This window comes from Candidozyma duobushaemuli (assembly GCF_002926085.2).
Source record: "Candidozyma duobushaemuli strain B09383 chromosome Unknown A_B09383, whole genome shotgun sequence".
Taxonomy (NCBI): domain Eukaryota; kingdom Fungi; phylum Ascomycota; class Pichiomycetes; order Serinales; family Metschnikowiaceae; genus Candidozyma; species Candidozyma duobushaemuli.
In genome coordinates this window covers 3,222,927-3,243,903 of record NW_020289901.1, presented here as the reverse complement: position 1 = coordinate 3,243,903, position 20,977 = coordinate 3,222,927, and the positions used below count along the sequence as shown (strand labels likewise).

At 47.7% G+C, this 20,977-nt stretch overlaps 8 protein-coding genes across 8 annotated transcripts; 5 read left to right on the top strand and 3 right to left on the bottom strand. All coding sequences in view use genetic code 12, as the record gives it.

Moving 5' to 3' along the window:
• Window positions 1-1,234: 1,234 nt before the first annotated feature.
• CXQ87_001462 (uncharacterized protein) lies at window positions 1,235-6,103 on the top strand (the record flags this gene model as incomplete). Its single annotated transcript, XM_025479998.1, has 1 exon — window positions 1,235-6,103. One exon carries the CDS (start codon window positions 1,235-1,237, stop codon window positions 6,101-6,103), a length of 4,869 nt encoding a protein of 1,622 aa, XP_025339471.1.
• A 218-nt stretch (window positions 6,104-6,321) lies between these two features.
• CXQ87_001461 (uncharacterized protein) lies at window positions 6,322-7,914 on the top strand (the record flags this gene model as incomplete). Its single annotated transcript, XM_025479997.1, has 1 exon — window positions 6,322-7,914. One exon carries the CDS (start codon window positions 6,322-6,324, stop codon window positions 7,912-7,914), a length of 1,593 nt encoding a protein of 530 aa, XP_025339470.1.
• A 49-nt stretch (window positions 7,915-7,963) lies between these two features.
• CXQ87_001460 (uncharacterized protein) lies at window positions 7,964-10,583 on the bottom strand (the record flags this gene model as incomplete). Its single annotated transcript, XM_025479996.1, has 3 exons — window positions 7,964-7,971; window positions 7,998-9,059; window positions 9,584-10,583. 3 exons carry the CDS (start codon window positions 10,581-10,583, stop codon window positions 7,964-7,966), a joined length of 2,070 nt encoding a protein of 689 aa, XP_025339469.1.
• Window positions 10,584-11,657: 1,074 nt separating this feature from the next.
• On the top strand, window positions 11,658-12,337 carry CXQ87_001459 (putative N(6)-L-threonylcarbamoyladenine synthase; the record flags this gene model as incomplete). Its single annotated transcript, XM_025479995.1, has 2 exons — window positions 11,658-12,309; window positions 12,330-12,337. 2 exons carry the CDS (start codon window positions 11,658-11,660, stop codon window positions 12,335-12,337), a joined length of 660 nt encoding a protein of 219 aa, XP_025339468.1.
• Window positions 12,338-12,381: 44 nt separating this feature from the next.
• CXQ87_001458 (Smc5-Smc6 complex subunit) lies at window positions 12,382-13,395 on the bottom strand (the record flags this gene model as incomplete). The annotated part of the gene is made up of 1 exon (XM_025479994.1): window positions 12,382-13,395. The coding sequence occupies one exon, from the start codon at window positions 13,393-13,395 to the stop codon at window positions 12,382-12,384; it is 1,014 nt and encodes a 337-aa protein (XP_025339467.1).
• A 125-nt stretch (window positions 13,396-13,520) lies between these two features.
• MLH1 (mismatch repair ATPase) lies at window positions 13,521-15,440 on the top strand (the record flags this gene model as incomplete). The annotated part of the gene is made up of 1 exon (XM_025479993.1): window positions 13,521-15,440. The coding sequence occupies one exon, from the start codon at window positions 13,521-13,523 to the stop codon at window positions 15,438-15,440; it is 1,920 nt and encodes a 639-aa protein (XP_025339466.1).
• Window positions 15,441-15,598: 158 nt separating this feature from the next.
• On the top strand, window positions 15,599-19,395 carry CXQ87_001456 (uncharacterized protein; the record flags this gene model as incomplete). The annotated part of the gene is made up of 2 exons (XM_025479992.1): window positions 15,599-18,361; window positions 18,817-19,395. The coding sequence occupies 2 exons, from the start codon at window positions 15,599-15,601 to the stop codon at window positions 19,393-19,395; spliced, it is 3,342 nt and encodes a 1,113-aa protein (XP_025339465.1).
• Window positions 19,396-19,502: 107 nt separating this feature from the next.
• On the bottom strand, window positions 19,503-20,768 carry CXQ87_001455 (uncharacterized protein; the record flags this gene model as incomplete). Its single annotated transcript, XM_025479991.1, has 1 exon — window positions 19,503-20,768. One exon carries the CDS (start codon window positions 20,766-20,768, stop codon window positions 19,503-19,505), a length of 1,266 nt encoding a protein of 421 aa, XP_025339464.1.
• Window positions 20,769-20,977: the final 209 nt, after the last annotated feature.

The following is a 20,977-nucleotide window of genomic DNA, read 5'->3' as shown; positions in this document are numbered from 1 at the left end:
CTTTTTCGACCCTCCTGAATAGCGCTTTCTTAGACGTTCCTGAGCACTGGTGCATGCACCTGCCGGTTTGCAACCGATAACCCACCGTCACTTGAACACCGTCACTTCCTTTCCCCAAACAAAAATAACAAACAAATAAAGCCTTGCTTTCATATCCTTTAATTATTTAACTTCTACAATTTTTTTTTTTTTTTTTTTTTACGTTGAATCTTTGAATTCACCGGTGCCTCCACATCCGGCTATCTGACAGGGCCTGGCGCGCTGCGGCTGAGGCACTTTCGGGTCCGTCTACTGCGGAATCAGGCTGTGGACTCCGTTTGCAGCCAGCGACAAAAGGCAAATTTGAAGTTTGGGGAATTCCAAAAACCGACCAGTGACGTCATTTGCCCGAAACTGACCAATCAGATCGCTCCATTCCTGAGAATCCCCCTCATTCTGTGTTAACCTTGCCGCCAGCTGGTGCCGTTCGCAGCGAGGGTTTGCCACTACTCCGCAGCCTCAGGCGAGTGGCTGCAAACGGTCTGCTCAAGCCACGAAAGGCATTTTGAACCATGGAATTTGGCATTTTGAAACTGGAATATACGAAATTTGAAATATACGAATTTCGAAGGAGATGACGAAAAGTGACGAATATCACTCAAATTGAATAAAGCCTTTACTCAAATCGAAAGCCTATGGTGAACTGGGGTGACCTTGGGGGTGCCACTCGTGCCGATCCTGCGATGCCGCTCGGGCCTATTTTTCAGGCAACCTAGAATGCCCAAGTACAATCACCTAAGTATAATTCTCCCTCTTTATACCGTATTTTCTCTATTTCAATGTCACATCGTGAATAGCCTGCCCCGCGTCCCAATCCGGCCTTTGACTCATCCAACTGGGCTTATCACAATGACGAACGCAACAATCCGGTGACAATTGGAAAAGAAGTAATCGAAACCGACAATGCCTGAACAGCCAGTTGAGCGTTTTCGGAAAAATGACTCACTTGCTCCTCAGCCTAGTCGGCCTCCACTGGCTGCAAACTAGAGTGTACCACTGCGACCAGCAATTCCAGAACCATCTTCCCAAACAGGCCGTTTAAAACTGAAAGGCATTAAAACGAGCCCATTCTCTTCATCAAATCCCACCCTTTCATCTTCTATTTTTTTCAAAAGCCATCTTAGAAGAACCCCCACCCACTCCATATATAGAGCCTGCCGCGCAACTGGCTTTTTTCATTACCACCACCATCGCCATGTCTTGTCTACTATGGGACTACGACGACGTCCCACGGTGTGCCCGGAAGGAGATAACCGCGTTGTTTCCGCTTGCCGTGGCCGCCGTGTCTTTGGCTTGGTTGCTTTTGAAAGCCGTCTTTGGCTATGCTAAACCGGTTCAGTTGGATGAGACGAGACCGCTTTTGGCTACTCCCGATGCCTACGGCGCCGTGGACTCTTCCCAAACAAACAATGCTCCTGAAGTTTCCTTGCGTGAACGCCACTTTGATATGATGCGTTTGCCCAACACCAACGACGACGGAACGCCTCATGGCCAGTCTGTGGAACAACCCAAGTCCTTGGGCGATAGGGCCCGTCTTTCCATGGAGTTTGTGCTTGTTGCCGTGGAGCTCTTCATGGCGATTATCACCTTTTTCGTTAGAGCCTTTTCCAAAGAGTGGAAGGACCAGTTGGTCCAGATTGCCTTGGTGGCTCACTGGGGCTACGCATTTGCCTTGGTGGCCGTCAGAATCGTCAACATGAAGAAGCAGAAGGTCGCTTTGCCCTCCTTGTGGGCCCACCTGACCGCATTGTACCTTTTCCACGTTCTTTCAGCTACCGTTTTCTTCCGTTCTGCCTTGATCGGCCATGTCAAGCACAAAGCTGTGGCTTACTACTACGAGGCCGACTTTGCCATTACCGTGGTGCTTGTGTTCCTCGCTGTTACTTGCAGTGTAGGCGACCAGCCCGCCAGCATCTACGTGACCTCCGACGGCGCCACTCCTTCCCCTGAAAATTTGGCGTCGCTTTGGTCTTTTTCCACCTACTCCTGGATCGACAAGATGATCTGGAGAGCCCGCAAGTCTGCCTTGACTATGGGCGATATCTGGGGCTTGAGAGAGGACGACTACGCTTTGCATGTACTCAAGGTGTTCGATTCCACGAAGCTGACTGCCAGATTCACCATCCAGCTTTTCTCCCACTTCAAGTGGTTGTTTGCTCTCCAGGGCTTCTGGGCTTTGTGTGAGTCCGTCTCGATTTTCCTCCCCACCATCTTGTTGAAGAAGGTCTTGGAGTACGTTGAGGATCCATCCACCACCACTCGTAGCATGGCATGGTGCCTTGTGTTGCTCATGCCCATTACCAAATTGATCGACTCGCTTTGCTCCGGTTTCTCCTTGTTTATCGGTAGACGTGTCTGTGTGAGAATGAGAGCTATCATCATTGGAGAGGTCTACGCTAAGGCCTTGAGAAGAAAGATTTCAATCAACGACGTCAGCGACGACGAGCCTTCCGAAGAACAAAAGTCTGTGGATTCCGACAAGAAGAAGGACGAGAGCTCCGGAACCTCCGAGTTGGGCGCCATCATCAACTTGATGGCTATTGACGCTTTCAAGGTTTCTGAGGTTTGTGGTTACTTGCACTTCTTTGTTGGCGGTACTCTCATGCTTGTGGTTTGCACGGTTCTCTTGTACAATTTGTTGGGCTGGAGTGCTTTGGCTGGTTCCGCTGCCATTCTTGTCTTTTTGCCAATCAACTACAAGCTCTCCTTGTGGACCGGTGAGGCCCAAAAGACCATGTTGGCCACTACCGATAAGAGAATCCAGAAGATGAACGAAACCTTCTCCAGCATCAGAATCATCAAGTTCTTCGCTTGGGAGAACAACTTCTTTGCTAACATCATGAACATCAGACATGACGAGCTCTACTACCTCAAATTGAGATCGATCTTGTGGGGACTCCAGAGTTTCAACTGGTTTGCCATTCCAACCATCATCACCGTCATCTCCTTCTACTGCTACACCATGATTGAGGGCAAGCCTTTGACTGCGCCAATTGCTTTCACAGCATTGTCCTTTTTCACCCTTTTGAGAGCGCCTCTTGATCAGTTGGCTGACATGACTGCCATTGTCATCCAGTCTAAGGTGTCCCTTGACAGAGTCAGTGACTTCTTGGAGGAGGATGAAACCTCCAAATACGAGCAGTTGGGCCAGAAGCGTACCGAAAACTCCCCAATCATCGGTTTCGAAGATGCCTCTTTCTCGTGGAACTCCTCCTCCGATGCTGATTTCAAATTGAGAAACTTGAATGTCGCTTTCAAACCGGGTAAATTGAACGTCGTTATTGGACCTACTGGTGCCGGAAAGACCTCTTTGCTCATGGCCCTTTTGGGTGAAATGGAGCTTTTGAAGGGTAAGGTTTTCTTGCCTGGCATCATTCCAAGAGATGAATTGGTGATTGACCCCAGCTCTGGCTTCACGGAATCCGTTGCCTATTGTTCCCAATCTGCCTGGTTGCTTAACGACACCATCAGAAACAACATTACCTTTGCTCAACCATACATTCCTGAGCGTTACGATAGAGTCGTTGAGGCCTGTGGTTTGTCTCGTGATTTGCAAATTCTTCCCGCTGGAGACAAGACGGAAATTGGTGAGAAGGGTATTGCCTTGTCTGGTGGCCAGAAGCAGCGTATCTCCTTGGCTAGAGCTTTGTATTCCAACTCCAGACACATCTTATTGGATGACTGTTTGTCGGCTGTGGATTCCCACACAGCTCTCTGGATTTACGAGAACTGTATTTCCGGTCCTTTGATGTTGAACAGAACATGTATTTTGATCTCCCATAACGTTGCCTTGACTGTGCAAAAGGCTGATTGGGTTGTTGTCATGGAAGACGGTAAAGTGAAGGTTCAAGGTAGTGCCGATGAATTATTGGACGGTGGCCACCTTGGTGACGACGAATTGGTTAAGTCATCTGTCATGAACTCCCGTAACCAGTCGAGCACCAACTTACAATCTTTGGAATCGAAGAACTCCGAGATGAAGTCTAAGGCTGCTATCATCGAAAGCAAGTTGAAGAACATAGCTGGAGAGGAAGAGCAGCAACCAGAGGCTGTTCGTACCGACGGTAAGTTGATCGAGGAGGAAGAAAAGGCTGAAGGTGTGGTGGGTCTTGACGTTTACGCTGGCTACATCAAGGAATTCGGTGGCTGGCCAACCTGGTCCATCATTATCTTCACTTATGGCTTCACTCAACTTGTCTACATTGGCCAGTCTTGGTGGTTGAAGAAGTGGGCTCTGGATACTCCTGAAACGATTGCCAAGGTCATGAACGTTGTTGGTATTACCAGCGAGTCCATGCCGGGTGTGGTGAAGAGTGTTATCAACAACACCAACTTGGCTATTGCTTCGCTTTCTTCTGCTTACACCCAGGCTTCTGACGCTGTTACCGTTTTCAAAGTCAACCATCCTGTTCAGTACTACATCATTTGGTACGCTTTGATTGGTTTGGGCTACTCGGTCTTGGCCACCATTCGTGTGTTTGTGTCCTTCTTCGCTGGTATTAGAGCTTCGAACAGAATCTTTAAGCGTGTCTTGACAAGAATCTTGGGCGCCAAGTTGGGCTTCTTTGACAAGACGCCTCTTGGTCGTATCATGAACAGATTCTCCAAGGACATTGAAGCTGTTGACCAGGAGTTGACGCCATTTGGTGAGGCTACCTTCGCTTGTCTCGTTTCTTGTGTTTCCATCTTCATCCTCATCACTGTTATTACTCCAGGCTTCTTGTTCTTCGCAGTCATCATTTCCTACTTGTATTATTTGGTTGGTTCGTTCTACATCACGCTTTCCAGAGAATTGAAGAGATTTGATTCGATCACCAAGTCGCCAATTCATCAGCACTTTTCTGAGTCTTTGACGGGTGTCGCTACAATTAGAGCCTACGGTGTCGAGTCTCGTTTTATGAGACAGAACTTGGCTGCCATCGACGAGAACAACAGACCTTTCTTCTACATGTGGGTTGCCAACAGATGGTTGGCCTTGCGTGTTGATGCCATTGGTTCGCTTGTGATGTTGTTTGCTGGTATTTTCGTTATCTTGTCTATTGGCAGAATCGATGCCGGTTTGGCTGGTTTGTCTTTGTCCTACGCCATCTCCTTCTCCGAAAACGCCTTGTGGATTGTTCGTCTTTACGCTAACGTGGAGATGAACATGAACTCCGTTGAGCGTTTGCAAGAGTTCATGAAGGTGGACCAGGAGCCTCCAAGCGAGATTCCTGAGACCGAGCCCAAACCAGACTGGCCCAGCAGAGGTGAAATCGAGGTCAAAGATGTCTCTTTGAGATATGCTCCCCACTTGCCTAGAGTCATCAAGAATGTCACCTTCCATGTCGAGCCATCAAACAAGATTGGTGTTGTGGGCCGTACAGGAGCTGGTAAGTCGACAATTATCACAGCATTCTTCAGGTTCTTGGACCCGGAGACCGGCTACATCAAAATCGATGATGTGGACATTTGCAGCATTGGCTTGCGTAATTTGAGACAGGCCATCACTATCATTCCTCAGGACCCTACCCTTTTCACGGGTACCATTCGCTCCAACTTGGATCCATTTGACCAGTACACTGACGAGCAGATTTTCGAGGCCTTGAAGAGAGTCAACTTGGTTGGCCGTGAAGAAAGAGCCAGGGATGTGGACAGTTCTCAGGAGAACAAGAACAAGTTCTTGGACTTGACTAATGCCGTTTCCGAAGGTGGAAGCAACTTGTCCCAGGGTCAAAGACAGTTGATGTGTCTTGCTAGATCTTTGTTGAAGAGTCCAAAGGTGATTCTTTTGGACGAGGCAACGGCTTCCATCGACTACCAGTCGGATGCTATGATTCAGCAGACCATCAGAGAGGAGTTCGCTGGCTCGACCATTCTCACCATTGCACACAGATTGAGATCGATCATAGACTACGATAAAATTTTGGTGATGGATGCCGGTAAGGTTGTTGAATACGACGACCCATACGCCTTGATCGCCAATAAGGAGACCTTGTTCTATAGCATGTGTGAGAACAGTGGAGAGCTCGAGGTTCTCACGAAACTCGCCAAGGAGTCTTTCGTCAGCAGAAAGAACAAGAAGTGAAGCATAGCATGATGTCTTCCCCAGCATGGTTATTTATTCATTGTACGTTTTTGAAAAAAAAAAAAAAAAAAAAAAAAAAAAAATAAAAAAATAAAAAAATAAAAAATCAAAAAACACGCACGTAGTTTTGCAGCCATCAACCTGCACCGAAGAGAGGAGCTTATCAAGATAGCGTGCCTCGACAATAAGCCGCAGATTTGAACCACAGTTCATCCCTCATGTTTCCGCAAAGGCAACACAAGTATGTTGCTGTAGCAGGCAATGAGGATATTGAAGAAGATGAACGTTCAACTTCTTTGGACATACTACCCACAGAGGCCAGCTTCTTACCTCAGTTGGAGGAGGTGCCTCAAGGACGCCATTTGGGCCTCTTTTCCACAATCGTGCTTTTTGTGAGTCGAATATTGGGCTCAGGGTTTTTGGCGATTTCAAGCGGAATGTATAACGATTGTGGAAGGTCGCCGTTCTTCTTCTTTCTTTCGTGGATCATTGCATGTGGGGCGGCTTTTGCTGGACTCTATGTGTACTTGGAGCTTGGGCTGTTTATTCCACGAAGCGGAGGAACAAAAGCCTTCTTTGAGGTCATTTACGACAGACCTTATATGCTTGCCAGCGTTGTAATCTCCCTTTACTCGGTCATGTACGGATTCACCATCCTGAACATCTTGGTCTTTGGGGAGTACTTCTTGCATGCACTTGGGATCGAAACCACAGATTGGAATATAAGGATTGTCGGACTAACGTTGCTTTATTTGACCTGTGCATTCCATGGAATCAGCGTTCACCACGGAGTTCGTGTTCAAAACTTCATTGGAGCTCTCAAGTTGATCTTGGCTGCATTGATCGTGCTCACAGGGTTATGGGTAAGCGTGTTTCCCCTGAAAATCACAGGAATTGAGTCACAATTGCATGCTCACGAGTTCTTTCCCGCCAAGAGCGAAATCACATTGGGCTCCTTTGCTAGTGCAATCATCAAAGGCACCTTTGCATGTGCCGGGTGGAACACGATCCATACCGTCACCAATGAAATCAAAAATCCCATACATACCCTTAAGATAGCAGGACCTGTCTCATTGCTCATCATCACTGTCACATATATCTTTATCAACGTCGCATACTTGGTGGTTATTCCTGACAAGGAGATCCTGGAAAGTGGACAGCTTATAGGGTCAATTCTCTTTGAGAAGATCTTCGGTTACAGAATAGGCAGACAGTGCTTGACAATCGCTTCCGCTGTTTGCACGGCAGGCAATGTCTTTGTGGTGTTGTACACGATATCCCGAGTAAGTCAAGAGGTCTTCAGGGAAGGCTTCTTGCCATTGTCAAAATTCATGTCATCCAACTGGCCTGGCGATGCTCCACTTCCGACCTTGGTTCTAAGTTGCGCCCTCTCAACCATCGTGGTTTTGGGATCACCCCATGGAGATGTGTATAATTACATCGTCTCCCTTGAAAGCTATCCTCAACAAATTTTTGTGGCGCTTTGCGCCATCGGAATCTTCATCATGAGAAGGAGGCATCCTGAATTTGAGCCTTCCATTCGCTCACCTATCATCGGCACAATTTTGGTGATATTTCTCTCTTCATACCTTATGATTATGCCACTTACTGACAAGAACCCTAATCCAAAAGGAATGGAGAAATGGCCACCATACCCTTATGTCGGTTTATTCAGCTTGCTTCTTGCTGCGCTATACTGGCTCTGTATGTTTAAAATCGGACCCAAGTACTTTCACTACCAAATCAGCGCAGAAAGAGTCAAATTAAATGATGGCTTGGTCATAACTCAGTGGAACAAATTTCCTATCTAATTTATAGACACAATAGACTCATTGCTGCATTTTATCGCCAACTAGTTTATCAACACGCTTGACGAACGCCCTGAATGAGCTACTCTTCAACTTTTGAGCGATCTTGAGTTTGAGAGACATGTCGTCTAATTCCTCAATTCCATCTTCATCCTTCATTGCATCCTCTAGTGCCTTGCTGAGAAGGTTATCCATCTTATTCCCCCTTCGAGTCTTCTTTCTGGCATGCTCTTCAGCCGGGATTTCGAAAGGTATATCCTCAATTGCATTGCGCAAATCCTTCTCTGTTACCAGTGGGATACCTGGCTTAGACATACTGACATCGGCAGACTGCAGCTCTGACTTAACAGGGTTTAGTATCGAGAAACAGCTGTTATCAAATCTTTGAGTCAGTTGTGACAAGAATGAGTCGTCAGGGCGGGCAGAGCTCTGTGAGGGCTGACTCAATACATTCGAAATTGACCTGTTCATTCCAGGCGGCACAGCAGGTTCAAAAATTTGGGAGTGTTGGGTAAGCCCATCCTTATTCCCTCGCAAAGCAAAAGTTGGCTCAGCTGTAGGTGGTAAGTGATACTGGCTGGGATTAGGCGAGATCATGCCCGTCACCTCGTTCTGAAGACCCTGAGCTGCATTGACAAGGAGATTGAGGGAGTGGGTGAAGTTACTAGCCGCAACAGAAGGGCTCACCATGTTAGCCAGTGGCTGAGGAGAGTTGGCTTGCCAATTGACATTGTTCAGCAGCGGGCCGGGTTGGTCGACATTCTGAGAAAAAGATTGGGATGGCCTGATCAGGGGAATATCGGGAGCGACCTGAGAGGGCGGAAAAGTCTGGGATGCTCGAGCAGGCTGGGATCCTTGAGGTTCGAGATCTTTGGAATTTGGACGTGCCTGGGAGAAGGACTCTCTCTGGGAATGAACGTCATTTCCAGTATCACCAATTTCAACTCTAGGCTGCTCTGGCCTCCTCTGGCTCTGCAGTCCAGTAAAATCCTGTGACATCAGAAGCTGGTCTTCCAAAGAGCGTTGAACGACAACATTGAGGCCGAGCCACAACTTGATCTTTTGAACAAAATGGTTGAAATGGCCAGCAGAATCAAATGTGATCTGAACGCGTTTCTTCAAGGTATCACCATCAGAGATCTTGAGCCCTACGATGGGTTCCTTGGTGAGAAACTTTACATTTGTCTCATTTATGTGAGACGTATCCTGGAATTAGAGGTCACGATTTCAATATAAGGGTGGTTCATACAATTGGTTTTCCTTGGGAGACAATCATCAAAGTCACCCCAGAGGAACCATAGGAACATCTTAGCTTGAGGCCCAGACGATAGTGGGTCCAATCCTTGTTAGGGACAGTAAGTTGGGAAGCACGTGTAATTAGAAAATCAGTAGATTCATGCATGGATTAAAAAAAAAAGTAGTTCGTTTCAGGTCAAGGGGAGGATCAGCCTCTTTATATGCTTGGTCCAAATAACCTGCACAGAATGATTTGCAGCCAATGCACGGCGTCCCTTTCTACAGTAATGAGTCTATGATAGATTATTATTCCCGGAATTACCGCCCTTATGTACATGGTGCTCTTAAGCTTCCAACAGTTGATCGGAAGCAAAAACAGCGTCTAATCTCTTAAGTGTCATCTGATATAGTAAAAGCATAATAGAGCTTTGGATACCCGTCCAGATGAAACGGGGCCCCACTCCAGAGAACATGCCGTAAATGCCCTCGTTTTTGTATATCGAATGCAATGCCTTGACCGTCGAAAACTTGTGCAATAGTTGACTGATTGCGCCTCCAGTAGATGTAACATGTGGGGCATGTGCACCTGCTGTCGACGTTGTGGCCGTTTGAATCCTGGTTTTAATGACGTCTAACGGTGTTGTAAGCACACCAGCTAAACCACCAGCGGCGGCGCCTGTTCCAAGCTCGAGGGTAAAAGACAAATCGTTATTGGAGTCGTTGTAAATGATTGCCCACTTGCGGAATCGCTCGTAGAATGCAAATTGTAAAGCACTAAAAGGCAAGTCTCGTAAAAGAGTCTCTTTGTATCCATATGCCAATGCTGAGGTACCTTCTGTTTTAGAGATCAGCCTGACGGCATCTCGGAGGTTTCTGTAATTGTAGCCGCAACCTTTTGTGTAAGGGTTGTTAAAGCGGCCTTGCAACTGCAATCTTGTTTTTAGCACTTCCGACGGAACGTAGAATACACTCAGGGCCAAGTCACCCAATATACCGGCGATGAAATACGACACGGTATCATTCATATGTAAGTTGTTGATCATGAAACGCTTTGAGAATTCGTAGGTTCCAAAAAATGTAGCTGTGGACGGAAAAGATCCTAATATTGCCGGAGTGTAACCGCCATAGAGGCCTCTAAAAAACCCCTCTTGACGGAAAATTGTGACATAAGCCGGTACCATGTTTTTGTACCTTGGGTTCCACAGCAATCCTTGTTGCCTGGTCTTGACTGTGTCTAACGAGTGCATCGCCGAATCGCCGATGGCACCTCCAAAACCACCTGCTAACATGCAACTTAATAAGGGCGAGTACGTACCCGGTTCGGGATCTGCAGGAGGCTGTGATTCAGGTACTTTTGCCTTTTCATGATGCGTATGGTGGTCCCGATGGGGCTGGAACGGCGTCGGTATTGCCGACGTTGTCAACGATTGTGACATTTATGTGATGAAATATGCGGAGGAATAAATAGCTGCTGCTTGGAAATATATGGTTCTCATGCGTGTGACGAGTGGATGAAAGGCAGTCGCCGTCTAGGCGGAAAATAGCGAGAAAAGCCTGTAGTCTATGACAAGGCCCAGTGAGTATCAACAGTTAAGCGAGTGAAGATTTTCGAAGCCGACACCCGTACACCCAACCGAAAGATCAACGGTCACAATGAAGCCAGGACAATATTCTTTTTGGAATAAGTGCTTCCAAGGTCGGAATCGGCCGAATGTTTGCTCACTTATCAATAGCGGATGATGTCGTTGTTGGGAGACGAGAAAATCAAGTCTGATTGATGATCACTCTCATGAGCCTGTGATTGGCGCGTTTGGTTGTAGACAATGAGAAGTAAGCGTCGACCAGGAGCCGAGCAAAGAGGGTCACAGGGACTGCAGAGCATTAATAACCCCAGAAGCACAAAAATAGGCTCCCCTGACCGGCACATTGAAGACGATTTTCCAATTTTCAAAACATATCACGTGACCGTATCTTTACTAGGGCTCATCAGGTCCATCGCTTTACCCCAGACGATGCTTCCCAGAGGGCTCAGATCTATATCGAGAAACATCTGGAGGAATTATCGGGTCCTAGCGCTTGAATCGTCATGTGATGACTCCTGTGTGGCCTTGCTTGAAAAGAACTCCCCGAATTCGCAGCCAGTGGTGATAGACGAGATGAAGCGGACCTTGAGGTCTGTCGAGGCCGGTGGAGTAATTCCCACAGCAGCTTTTGAATTCCACCTGAAGAACATGCCAACTCTAGTCAATGAATTCTGCGCAAAGCACGGCTTAGTTGGTCTGAAAAAGCCCGATCTTCTTTGCGTCACTAGGGGCCCAGGAATGGTGGGGTCGCTCAACCTGACTTTACAATATGCCAAAGGTCTAGCTCTAGTTTGGGGAATCCCGCTAGTAGGAACGCATCACATGCTAGGGCACATCCTAGTGCTGAATTTGCCAACTTCAGAAAGTCCTGATCAGCCACCTCCACAATACCCGTTTCTTAGCCTTCTTTGTAGCGGAGGTCACACGATGTTAGTACTTCTGAAGTCATTGACACAGCATGAGATCCTTATAGATACCATGGACATTGCATGTGGTGATGCTATAGATAAAGCAGCCCGAGAACTAGGGATGCGAGGCAACATGCTTGGGCCTGAACTTGAGAAGTTCGTGAATCTGATACCCCAAAGTGAACGACAACACTATGCATCGATCAGAACCCTCGACAGAAATAACGAATTCGGGTTCAAACTCACTCCTCCTTTACGCAAACCAAAGCATCAAAAAGTTCCCGAAAACCTTTCCTTCACATTTGCATATCTCCTCAGCTCAATCAAAGACCACAAGAAGAGGTTCGAGCTTGATGAAAAGACCAAACAGTTTCTTGCTTTCAAGGCACAGGATGCAGTGTTTGAGCACATGATAGACAGGGTGAACATAGCATTCGCCAAATACCCCAAAGAGCTTGCAGGAGTCAGGCACTTTGTTTGTTCAGGCGGAGTTGCAGCCAATCAAGTGCTACGCCAGAAGCTCTTCAACCAAATAAGGTCACCTCATGACCTTAGTTTTCATTTCCCTGATCTCAGGGTTTGCACGGATAATGCCACAATGATCGGTGTGGCAGGCATGGATCTCTTTGAGAAACTCCGTGTCAAATCAAGCATGGATATATTGCCTGTGCGTAAGTGGCCTCTCAACGAGCTAATTAGCATGGGTGAATGGCAAAATGTCACTGACGAGGAGTTTGAATCAGTTACGGGCTGGCTGGCGGCTCCGTATCCTCAGGAACGTCTCTATGCGAAATAAACGGTTCGGTGATGTTGTACTTTTCAACCAACAGACGCCATGTAGGGAAATCAAAAGTTGCAATGTGATGAGAGATAGGCACACTGTCATCGGCAGTGTCTTCTTCGTCCAAAATCTCCACGTATGGTCCATTTTCGTCGCTGTCCAAGCGTATCTTACCGTCTCTCACGAGGAAACTTATGTAGAACAAGTTCTCCACCAGCTGAGCAAAAGAATGTGGATTGAGAAAGAAAACATGAAAGTTGAGCTTCTCCTCCCCGCTCTTCTCAACCAACTGGCGGTATATGCTACGCACCATATGCGAGGTGCTCTGTTCGGGGTCTGTGTGGATATCCTCAACGGACACCTTTTGTGCTGTAGTTTTATCCTGAGTGCCAATTGTGTCATCAACATTTCTCGTACGTGGACCTAATCGTCTTCTCTGTGTGGCCAACGGTCCATAGAGAAACTGTGAAGGTAGCATCTTTCTGCTCAGGGCAAAGAGGACCCCTAGTTTGGACCAGTCAAAGGAGTTGAAAAGCTCATTTGCGCTCTTCTGGTCATTAAGCACAACCTCTTCATTTTGTCGTTCTGAAGACTCTTCATACTCTGGGTTCATGAACTTCATGGCTCCCGTGGTAAACTCGTCCATGGTGACACTCTCTTTGTAGTCACCGAAACGGATGTTCTGGGCGTTCAACGCGGCAAAAGCAGCCGTTTTCTTCAAAGCTTCCGAGTCTTTCATAAACATCGGCAAGTCCTTCACGTCATTCTGGGTAATTTTGGCAAAAATCAGCTCCAACTCCCGGATCTTCTCCATCACCATCAGCCCAGCCTCTCCTTTAAACGCTAGGGCCTCAGCCCGGGCCACTTCTTTCTGGTATTGTTCATAAGCTTCAGAAATAACACCTAGTCCTCTGCTTCGAAGATTATTGGAAATATCGTCGATGTTGTGGGCAACCTCCTCCAAGTCTTCAGCCATAGTGTTGATGTAGTAACTGCGCGCATCTGGGGAACATCACCACATATCAGGTCCATCGATTCCGTGAACTTCAACCACAAACCATTCATAGAAGTTATTAATTATTTCTTTTAAATAGTTTTGAGATGCCAATTAAGCGGCTAGACCAGCTGGTGGTCAACAGAATCGCTGCAGGCGAGATCATCATTCAACCAGCCAACGCGCTCAAAGAGCTTCTAGAGAATTCCGTTGATGCTGGAGCCACAAGCGTGGATATTCTCGTGAAAGACGGAGGATTGAAGTTTTTGCAAATCACAGATAACGGATCAGGCATCAATGTTGACGATATGCCGCTTCTTTGTGAGAGATTCGCAACATCCAAGCTCAGTCTGTTTGAAGATCTAGAGAGTTTGGCGACTTACGGGTTTCGTGGCGAGGCATTGGCGTCGATTTCCCACATTGCAAGATTGAGCGTGATTTCGAAAACAAAGGAGTTCCTGTTGGCCTACAAGGCGTTCTACAATGCGGGCATGTTGGCTACAAATAAGTTCAAGGTGGATGACGAGAGCAAGACGGCTCCAAAGCCTGTTGCAGGCAAGAACGGGACACAAATCACCGTTGAAGACCTCTTCTACAATACTCCTTCGAGGTTGCGGCTGATGAAGCTGAAGCTGGACGAGCTTGCGCTGATATTGGATGTGGTTGGAAAATACGCTGTACATACCCAGGGGGTCGGATTCACGTGTAAGAAGTTTGGCGAGCTGACGCCGGCTTTGGCAACGAGACCGCAGGCTGAATTGAAGGAGCGTTTGAGGACGGTTTATGGTGTCAGTGTGGCCAGTGACATTATAGAGTTCAGCAAAGAGGGTCCTTCGGAGTACGGACTTATGAAGGTCAGCGGTGCCATCACGGGGCTCAACTACAATAATAAGCGGAGAGCCGTACCCGTGTTTTTCATCAACAACCGTCTGGTTTCCTGTGAACCACTCAAGAGAGCCTTGGTGTCGTTGTACCAGGTATTCCTACCCAAGGGCACGTATCCGTTTTTCTACCTTAGCTTGGAGATCAAGCCGCAAAACGTCGACGTGAATATCCATCCTACAAAACGAGAAGTTAGGTTTCTCTACGAAGAAGAGATCATCGAGTGGATCACCGGTTTAGTCCACGATACGTTATCATCGCATGACACATCCAGAACATTCAAACAAAGCACATTTAAGCGGGGCAGTGACGTCGATGACGTCGCAACGCAGGTCAAGAAATATCGTCAAGAAAACAAGCTTGTCAGAGTGGATGCTTCGCAGCCCAAACTTGAAGCATTTGTGTCAAATCAGAACAATGAGGATGATGACGAGATTGAGGTGGAGGAACGCAGGGAGGTGCACCTTGACAGCATAAGAGAGCTACGCCAGGAGGTGCTGGAAAATGTTTACAGGCCCTTAACAAATGTGTTCAACAACTTGGTCTACGTTGGTGTTGTTGATGGAAACCGCCGTCTATGCTGCTTCCAGTACGACGTGAAGCTCTTTCTATGCGACTACGGCGCCGTCCTTGCAGAATTCTTCTATCAAATCGGCCTTCTAGAATTTGCCAATTACGGCCGATACGAGCTCGACCCACCAATATCACTCCAAGACCTTCTTGCCCCGCTATACGAAACGAGGAGTGACCTAGTTGCCCGTGAGGACGTCGTCTCCGCTATCACAGGAATGTCTGACATGTTCTTGGAGTATTTTGCCTTGCACATTGAACGAGGCGTGCTCCACTCGGTGCCTTTGCTCTTGACCGGTGCAGAGCCAGCCTTGGCCAAGTTGGCCCATTTTGTCTATAGATTGGGCACAAAGGTGGATTATCAGGACGAAAAAAAATGTCTAAGTCAGGTGCTCCGTCAAATCGCTCTCCTCTATGTGCCCTCACCCACGGACACTAATGAGGGATTCGAAAAACTCGAAAATATTATTTTCCCTGCCGTTCGCCAAAGGCTTGTGGCACCGGCCAAGCTCATGGACCATGTTGTCCAGATAGCCGATCTCCCGGGACTCTACAAGGTTTTTGAGAGATGTTAGCCCCACCATGATAGCATGTGCTGTTTGGCTGCGAAAAAATTGCCCGAATGGGGAACGCACTAGTGTGAATTTGACGCTCAACCGTGGTTGTGTGAAGAACGTGAACTTGGCCGATCAAATCAACACTCCAAGCAACCACTTGTTTCTTTGAAAACATCATGTTGATCGAGGCCTCTGCCAACGATAATTACATGAAAACGCTCTCCTTGGGGAGCTTTCCACTGAAGGTCCTTGATTTTCAAGAGCTGCCTGACTTCTTCCAGCAGACCGTGTTTGTGGACTATCAGCTCCAGTTGCTTATCCAACACGATCTCGGCGACGCTATTGCCTCCAGAAAAAACTCTGAAGCTGCTAAGCTGGCGCTGGAGAAGTTGGCTCAGTTGAAAAATTACATATCGTCCGTTGGTGCCAATTACTCTGCCAGAAACAAGTCTTACGAGGAAGCTCTCTACCACACCGTGGTGTTGGCCGACTTGCACTACTTGAGCGGGGAATACGAGCAAATGCTGGCCACTCTCTCGTCGTTCACGTTGTCGAAGTCGCCCAGACTTGACTCAGAGGCCCAAGAGGACTTAGTGGACTACTTGACCGCCAGGTTCTACGCCCTCTACGGCTCTGGAAAGAGAGACGGTGCTTACAAACATTGGCTTGAGTACTTGACCAACTTGACAAAGTACGGAACCAAGAGTCAGATTGCCGCCAATCGCTGGCAGGACACTATCTTGCTCAGAGTCGTTGGCCTTTTAAGCTCCAACGGTACCAGACCTCTTCGTTTCAAGGACATTCTTGCTCAATCGTTCAACGAAAACGCTTGCAGCATAACTGCCATCTCGAGTTTCTGCTTGAGACCAGAGAACGAGAAGCACGTCGTCAAGGAGTTCCGTGGAGATTTTATGGTGTTTTTGACCGAGTTGGTGAACTCCAAGATTAAGCAAAAGAGGGACTTCCCTGATGCTCTGGCCGAGCTCAGCGAAGAGGACGACTTCATTGACTCCCTTTACGAAGCTCTTTACGACATCTCCACCCAGCGCCCACTTGTGGCCCAAGTGCTCAAACCAAAGCTCTCCAAAAAGTTCTTGGTGAACATGACCGAAAAGACATACCAGAGTTTCACCGTGCTCTCGAACTTAATCAGAACATTGCTTGACTTGGAGGAGTACGACGAGGCCATCGCTGCCCTCAAGACCTACATCGACTACGTTGAGAAGGATCTGGAACAGAACCACGGCAGAGTTAAGAACATCTTAGACGTCATTGACATTTACACCATGTGTATCCAGCACTTCAACCCCAAACACTCCATGATCCCTTCTTCTCAGGAAGCCGACATCCCCAAGAAGTTCCGCTACAACAGCTTGTACTCTGTAGTGGAGCAGCTTAAGAGCTTTTCCAAACAGCTTTTACACTTCTTGGACGAGCTTGCTAAAGTTGCAGACTTACAGTATGACGAGGCAGCCGGCTTGCAAGACAACAGATTATCTTTCTTGTACCACAGATACAACACCAACTTGGTGATGACCGACCAGTCTAAGTTCGTGCGTATTGTGTCGAAGGCCTGGTTTGTGATGGGTGACCTCCATTCCTACTTGGCTTCTCACCTGTCTGCCACTCACGAGATCATGAAGGACAACACCGAGACTGTTCTCAAGTACTGGAAAAACAGTTTGATTGTCAACTCCACCGGCAACTCCACCTTGCTCTTCAAGTATGCGTTGGAATTGTCTTACAACAACCTTGTGGAGCCAGCCTTGAAGTTGTGTAAGTTTGCATTGAAGAAATACCCTGAGCAGTTCCAGATCTGGAACTTGTTAGTTTTGTTGCACTCTGCCGCTGAGGCTGAAAAGAGCAGCGCAGATAATGAAACCAACCAGGCGAACCACGCTGCAATCTTGGACGACCTCAAGAAGTCCGGCACTGACCAGACCAGCTTATATGAGTCTGAGCGGTTCGTGGAAGATGCTTTGAACATTGCTGGTCTTTACATGCAAAAGTCCAAACAAAAGGGAACTCCCATCTCATTCCAGAAGAAGTACTCTATCTTGCAATTGAAGATGACGCAGCTTGCTATGTGGGAGGCAAAACACGGCATCGAGTTCATCTTGGACTCCATCGCCGAAGTCTTTGTCTTGTACCGCGAGTTGTTCGAGCAAAGCGATGTCAAGGACTACAACCAGAAGGAATTGCCACCTCAACCTCAGCATTTGAACCCAGTTCAATCCATTGCAGAAAGCAAATGGTCGCATCGTCCTAGCGTTGTTGACCCTGCCATTCCCGAGCTCAAGGTTGACAAGTCCTCCCTGAGAGAGCACCGTGCTGCTAAAGACAGACTCAAGAGAAAGGTGTCTTCCAAGAACGACAGCAAACCAGAGCCTAGACCATCCAAGCCCGCTGGCCGTGTGTTGCAGGAAGTATGGTTGTGGGCAGCCTCGATCTACCTCAGATTGGGCTCGCTCCAGGAGGCTGAGGAGTGTATTGTCGAGGCCGAGACCGTGGCTCCACCTAGTGTCAGGACGTATACTTTCTTGGGACTCTTGACGTCCAAGTCCCGCAAATTCTTGTCACTCCAAGAGTTCGAGAGATCTTTAGAGGAGTTCCACCACCCCGAGGAGAAATTCAACAAGAAGGCTTACTCTGTTACCTTGCTTGGTATGTGCAAGCTTTTCATTGAGGACGACGAACCTGAGAGCTCGCTTTTCATCTCCAACAAGGACTTGGATGCTGGATTGATCAGAGTCAAGAACTACTTGGAAGAGTACAGCAACTGCTGGCCATACGGGCACAACAGCCCTGAACTTTGGTACTACCTAAGCACCATTTATGAGAAATTTGACGACAAGCTCTTGTTCAACGAGGCACTCTGGAAGTGCGTCGAGCTTGAGAACAAGCGCCCAGTCAGAGCTTACCATGTGTGCGAGGAGTGGGTGTAGAGCGTTGTTAGAGGCCTTGTCCATGGCCGTGTTATATTTAATTTATAGGGGATTGGCAAGCCATGGGGTTGTCAATAAAAACGTTTACTAGAGTGGCGATGTATATATGGTAGTTGCGTGATTTGTTTTTCATTAATTCTGTAAAAGTGTTGAATTTGGAGGTATTCTTAGATTTCGTCTGTCAATCAGCGAATGTGGTATTTCGCAGCCACAATCAAGCATTCACATCTGTATAACCAGACATTCAATCAGACCTCATTCTTTATTCTTTATTCTTTAACTTCCTTCTTGAATAAACAATTTCATCAAAATCAATAAAAATCTTTTCCCTCTCTAATCTTTAAATCCCTTCCCTCTGACATACCACCGGGCATCACTGAGACCTACACAGTGCGACGATCGGATAAAAACCAGACTATATCAACCAGTATGACCGAGATTGCCCCAAGGCCGTAACATACTGCGACGTTTGCTCATTTCCTCCAGAATACTGTGAATTCGGAGGCCAGTTCAGAAAATGCAGAGAATGGCTCAGCGAAAACCACAAGGAGATTTTTGAAAAGTTGTACAGTGATGCTGCTTTGGCCAATGCTACTCTGACATTGTCGATCGAGAAGGAGGAGAAGATCCACAAGGACTTGGAGAAGAAGCAGGCCAAGGAGGAGGCCAAGGCTGAGCGTGAGTTGAAGAAGAAACTTGCGTCCAAGGTGGTGATCAAGAGAATCGAGAGAAACAGAAGAAAGCACGTCATCTCCATCGGCGGTTTGGAGGTTTTCAATATCGATATGAAGAAGTTGTCCAAGACTTTTGCACAGAAATTTGCAACAGGTGCTTCTGTGGTGAAAAACGCCGAAAAGAAGGATGAGATTGTCGTTCAGGGAGACGTCAGTGACGAGGCCAGGGCGTACATCGAGAAGTTGTTGGAAGAGAAGGGCTTGGATGAGGTCAAGGTGGAGCAGATTGACGATAAGAAGAAGAAAAAGAGGGAGGAGGCTGCTGCCGCCGCTGCTGCTGCGGGCAAGAACTAGTCATGATGAACCGTGTAATGCAACTAGTATGTAAATGATAGAACAGCGAGCTCAGCGAGCGCTTGTGTTTTTAATGAATCTTTCGTAAATCAATAGCACTGCATTGATTAGTCGTACTTCTCCTTGGTGGCCCAGGAGACGCCGTATTCGTGGAAGTCTGGCCGCTGGAGAAGTATACGGTAGAGGTGCGCCACACGCCTCTTGGTGTTGAACTTGTTCGTTTTGGACCGCTTGCCAATGTGTTTGTGCTCCTTGATCTTGTTACCAATGCCGTAGCCGTTTGTGAGTCCCAAGATGGCGAGGTTTCCACTCTCTAGATCGTGAGTGAGCTGGCAATTAAGTTCCCATAGCGTCACCGCCACATCGTGGTTCTGGACGTGCTGGTAGTACTCACCCAAATTGTGAAGACTCAAGGCGAGTGCATTGTTAGTGTCCTTGTTGAGGAAGCGTTTGAGAAGCAATTGGTCCAGGGTTGAGAACTTCTCCACCGCCGGCTCCAACACCGGTCTCAACTTGCGAAGCGCCATAGCCAAACGGGCCGCCTTCCTGAAGTAGTTGAGGATAAGTGCGTTGTCGTAATTGTTCGTCAAATCACTCTTGTTGTATGTGAGCAACCAGTTACCGAACATGGCAATGGCAAGCGGGACACAGAGCCCATCGGAGCGATTGGCGTCACGAATGAGCTTATCGTAGAGCTCTGGTCGTTGGGCATTAGCTTTGGACTCTGCGTAAAGGTCCAAGACGTGGTTGAAGTCATGGATGGCTGGAAGCACATCTCTCAAGAGCTCTTCTGGAACAAACAGCTCAGCGTTGTGAAACTTGTTCAAGTTGGAGAACTTGACCTCGCCGAGCTCAAAGGAGCTCTCTAATACGAATCGTAGAAGCTCCCCGTGACTGGGCAATATCTGCAGAAGCGTGTCGCCGAACAAGAAGACCTCACACGCATCTGCCCAAGCCACATCTAGCGACTCGTTAGGTTTATAATCGTAGAACTCTTCCCTAAGACGACCGCAAGTATGACGAAAAAATAAGGTGTTGTCATCCTGTTCAACAGGCTCAGGCTTCTCTTGCCTGAACAACCCCCGTAGCTTCAGTAGCTTTCCCCTGCTCTTGGTTTCGTACTGGTTCAACTTTAGCTTCACGCTTTCTAGATCAGTGTCGTCGGAGACGTTAGACACCAGCGAGTATAAGGAGTTGAAATCAGACGTGTCGGAGTAGGATGAGACCCTGTTGTTGGACTTACCCGTCTCGGCAGGTCCGTCGGGCGGCACTATGGATATTTCCGGAACCGCCGCGGCCGCCACAAGGTCCTCACTGCTTCCCTTGAGATAGGAACTCAAAATGGAGTTGGAATAATACAGCGAACCTTCCATACTGGCTCTAAACTAAGGCGCGGTTGAAAGATGATGGAGGTTGAAATCGGGGCAGGAACGCGGCTCGGATACAGTTGCAAAAAGCCGACAAGCCTGAAGCGGATGCAGATACGGAGCACGGAATGGCGGGGCGTGAAATGGGACCACAATTTGAAAATCAACCATTGATTAGGCTTAAAACGTTGCTAGGCCTCTCTAAAGTTTAAATT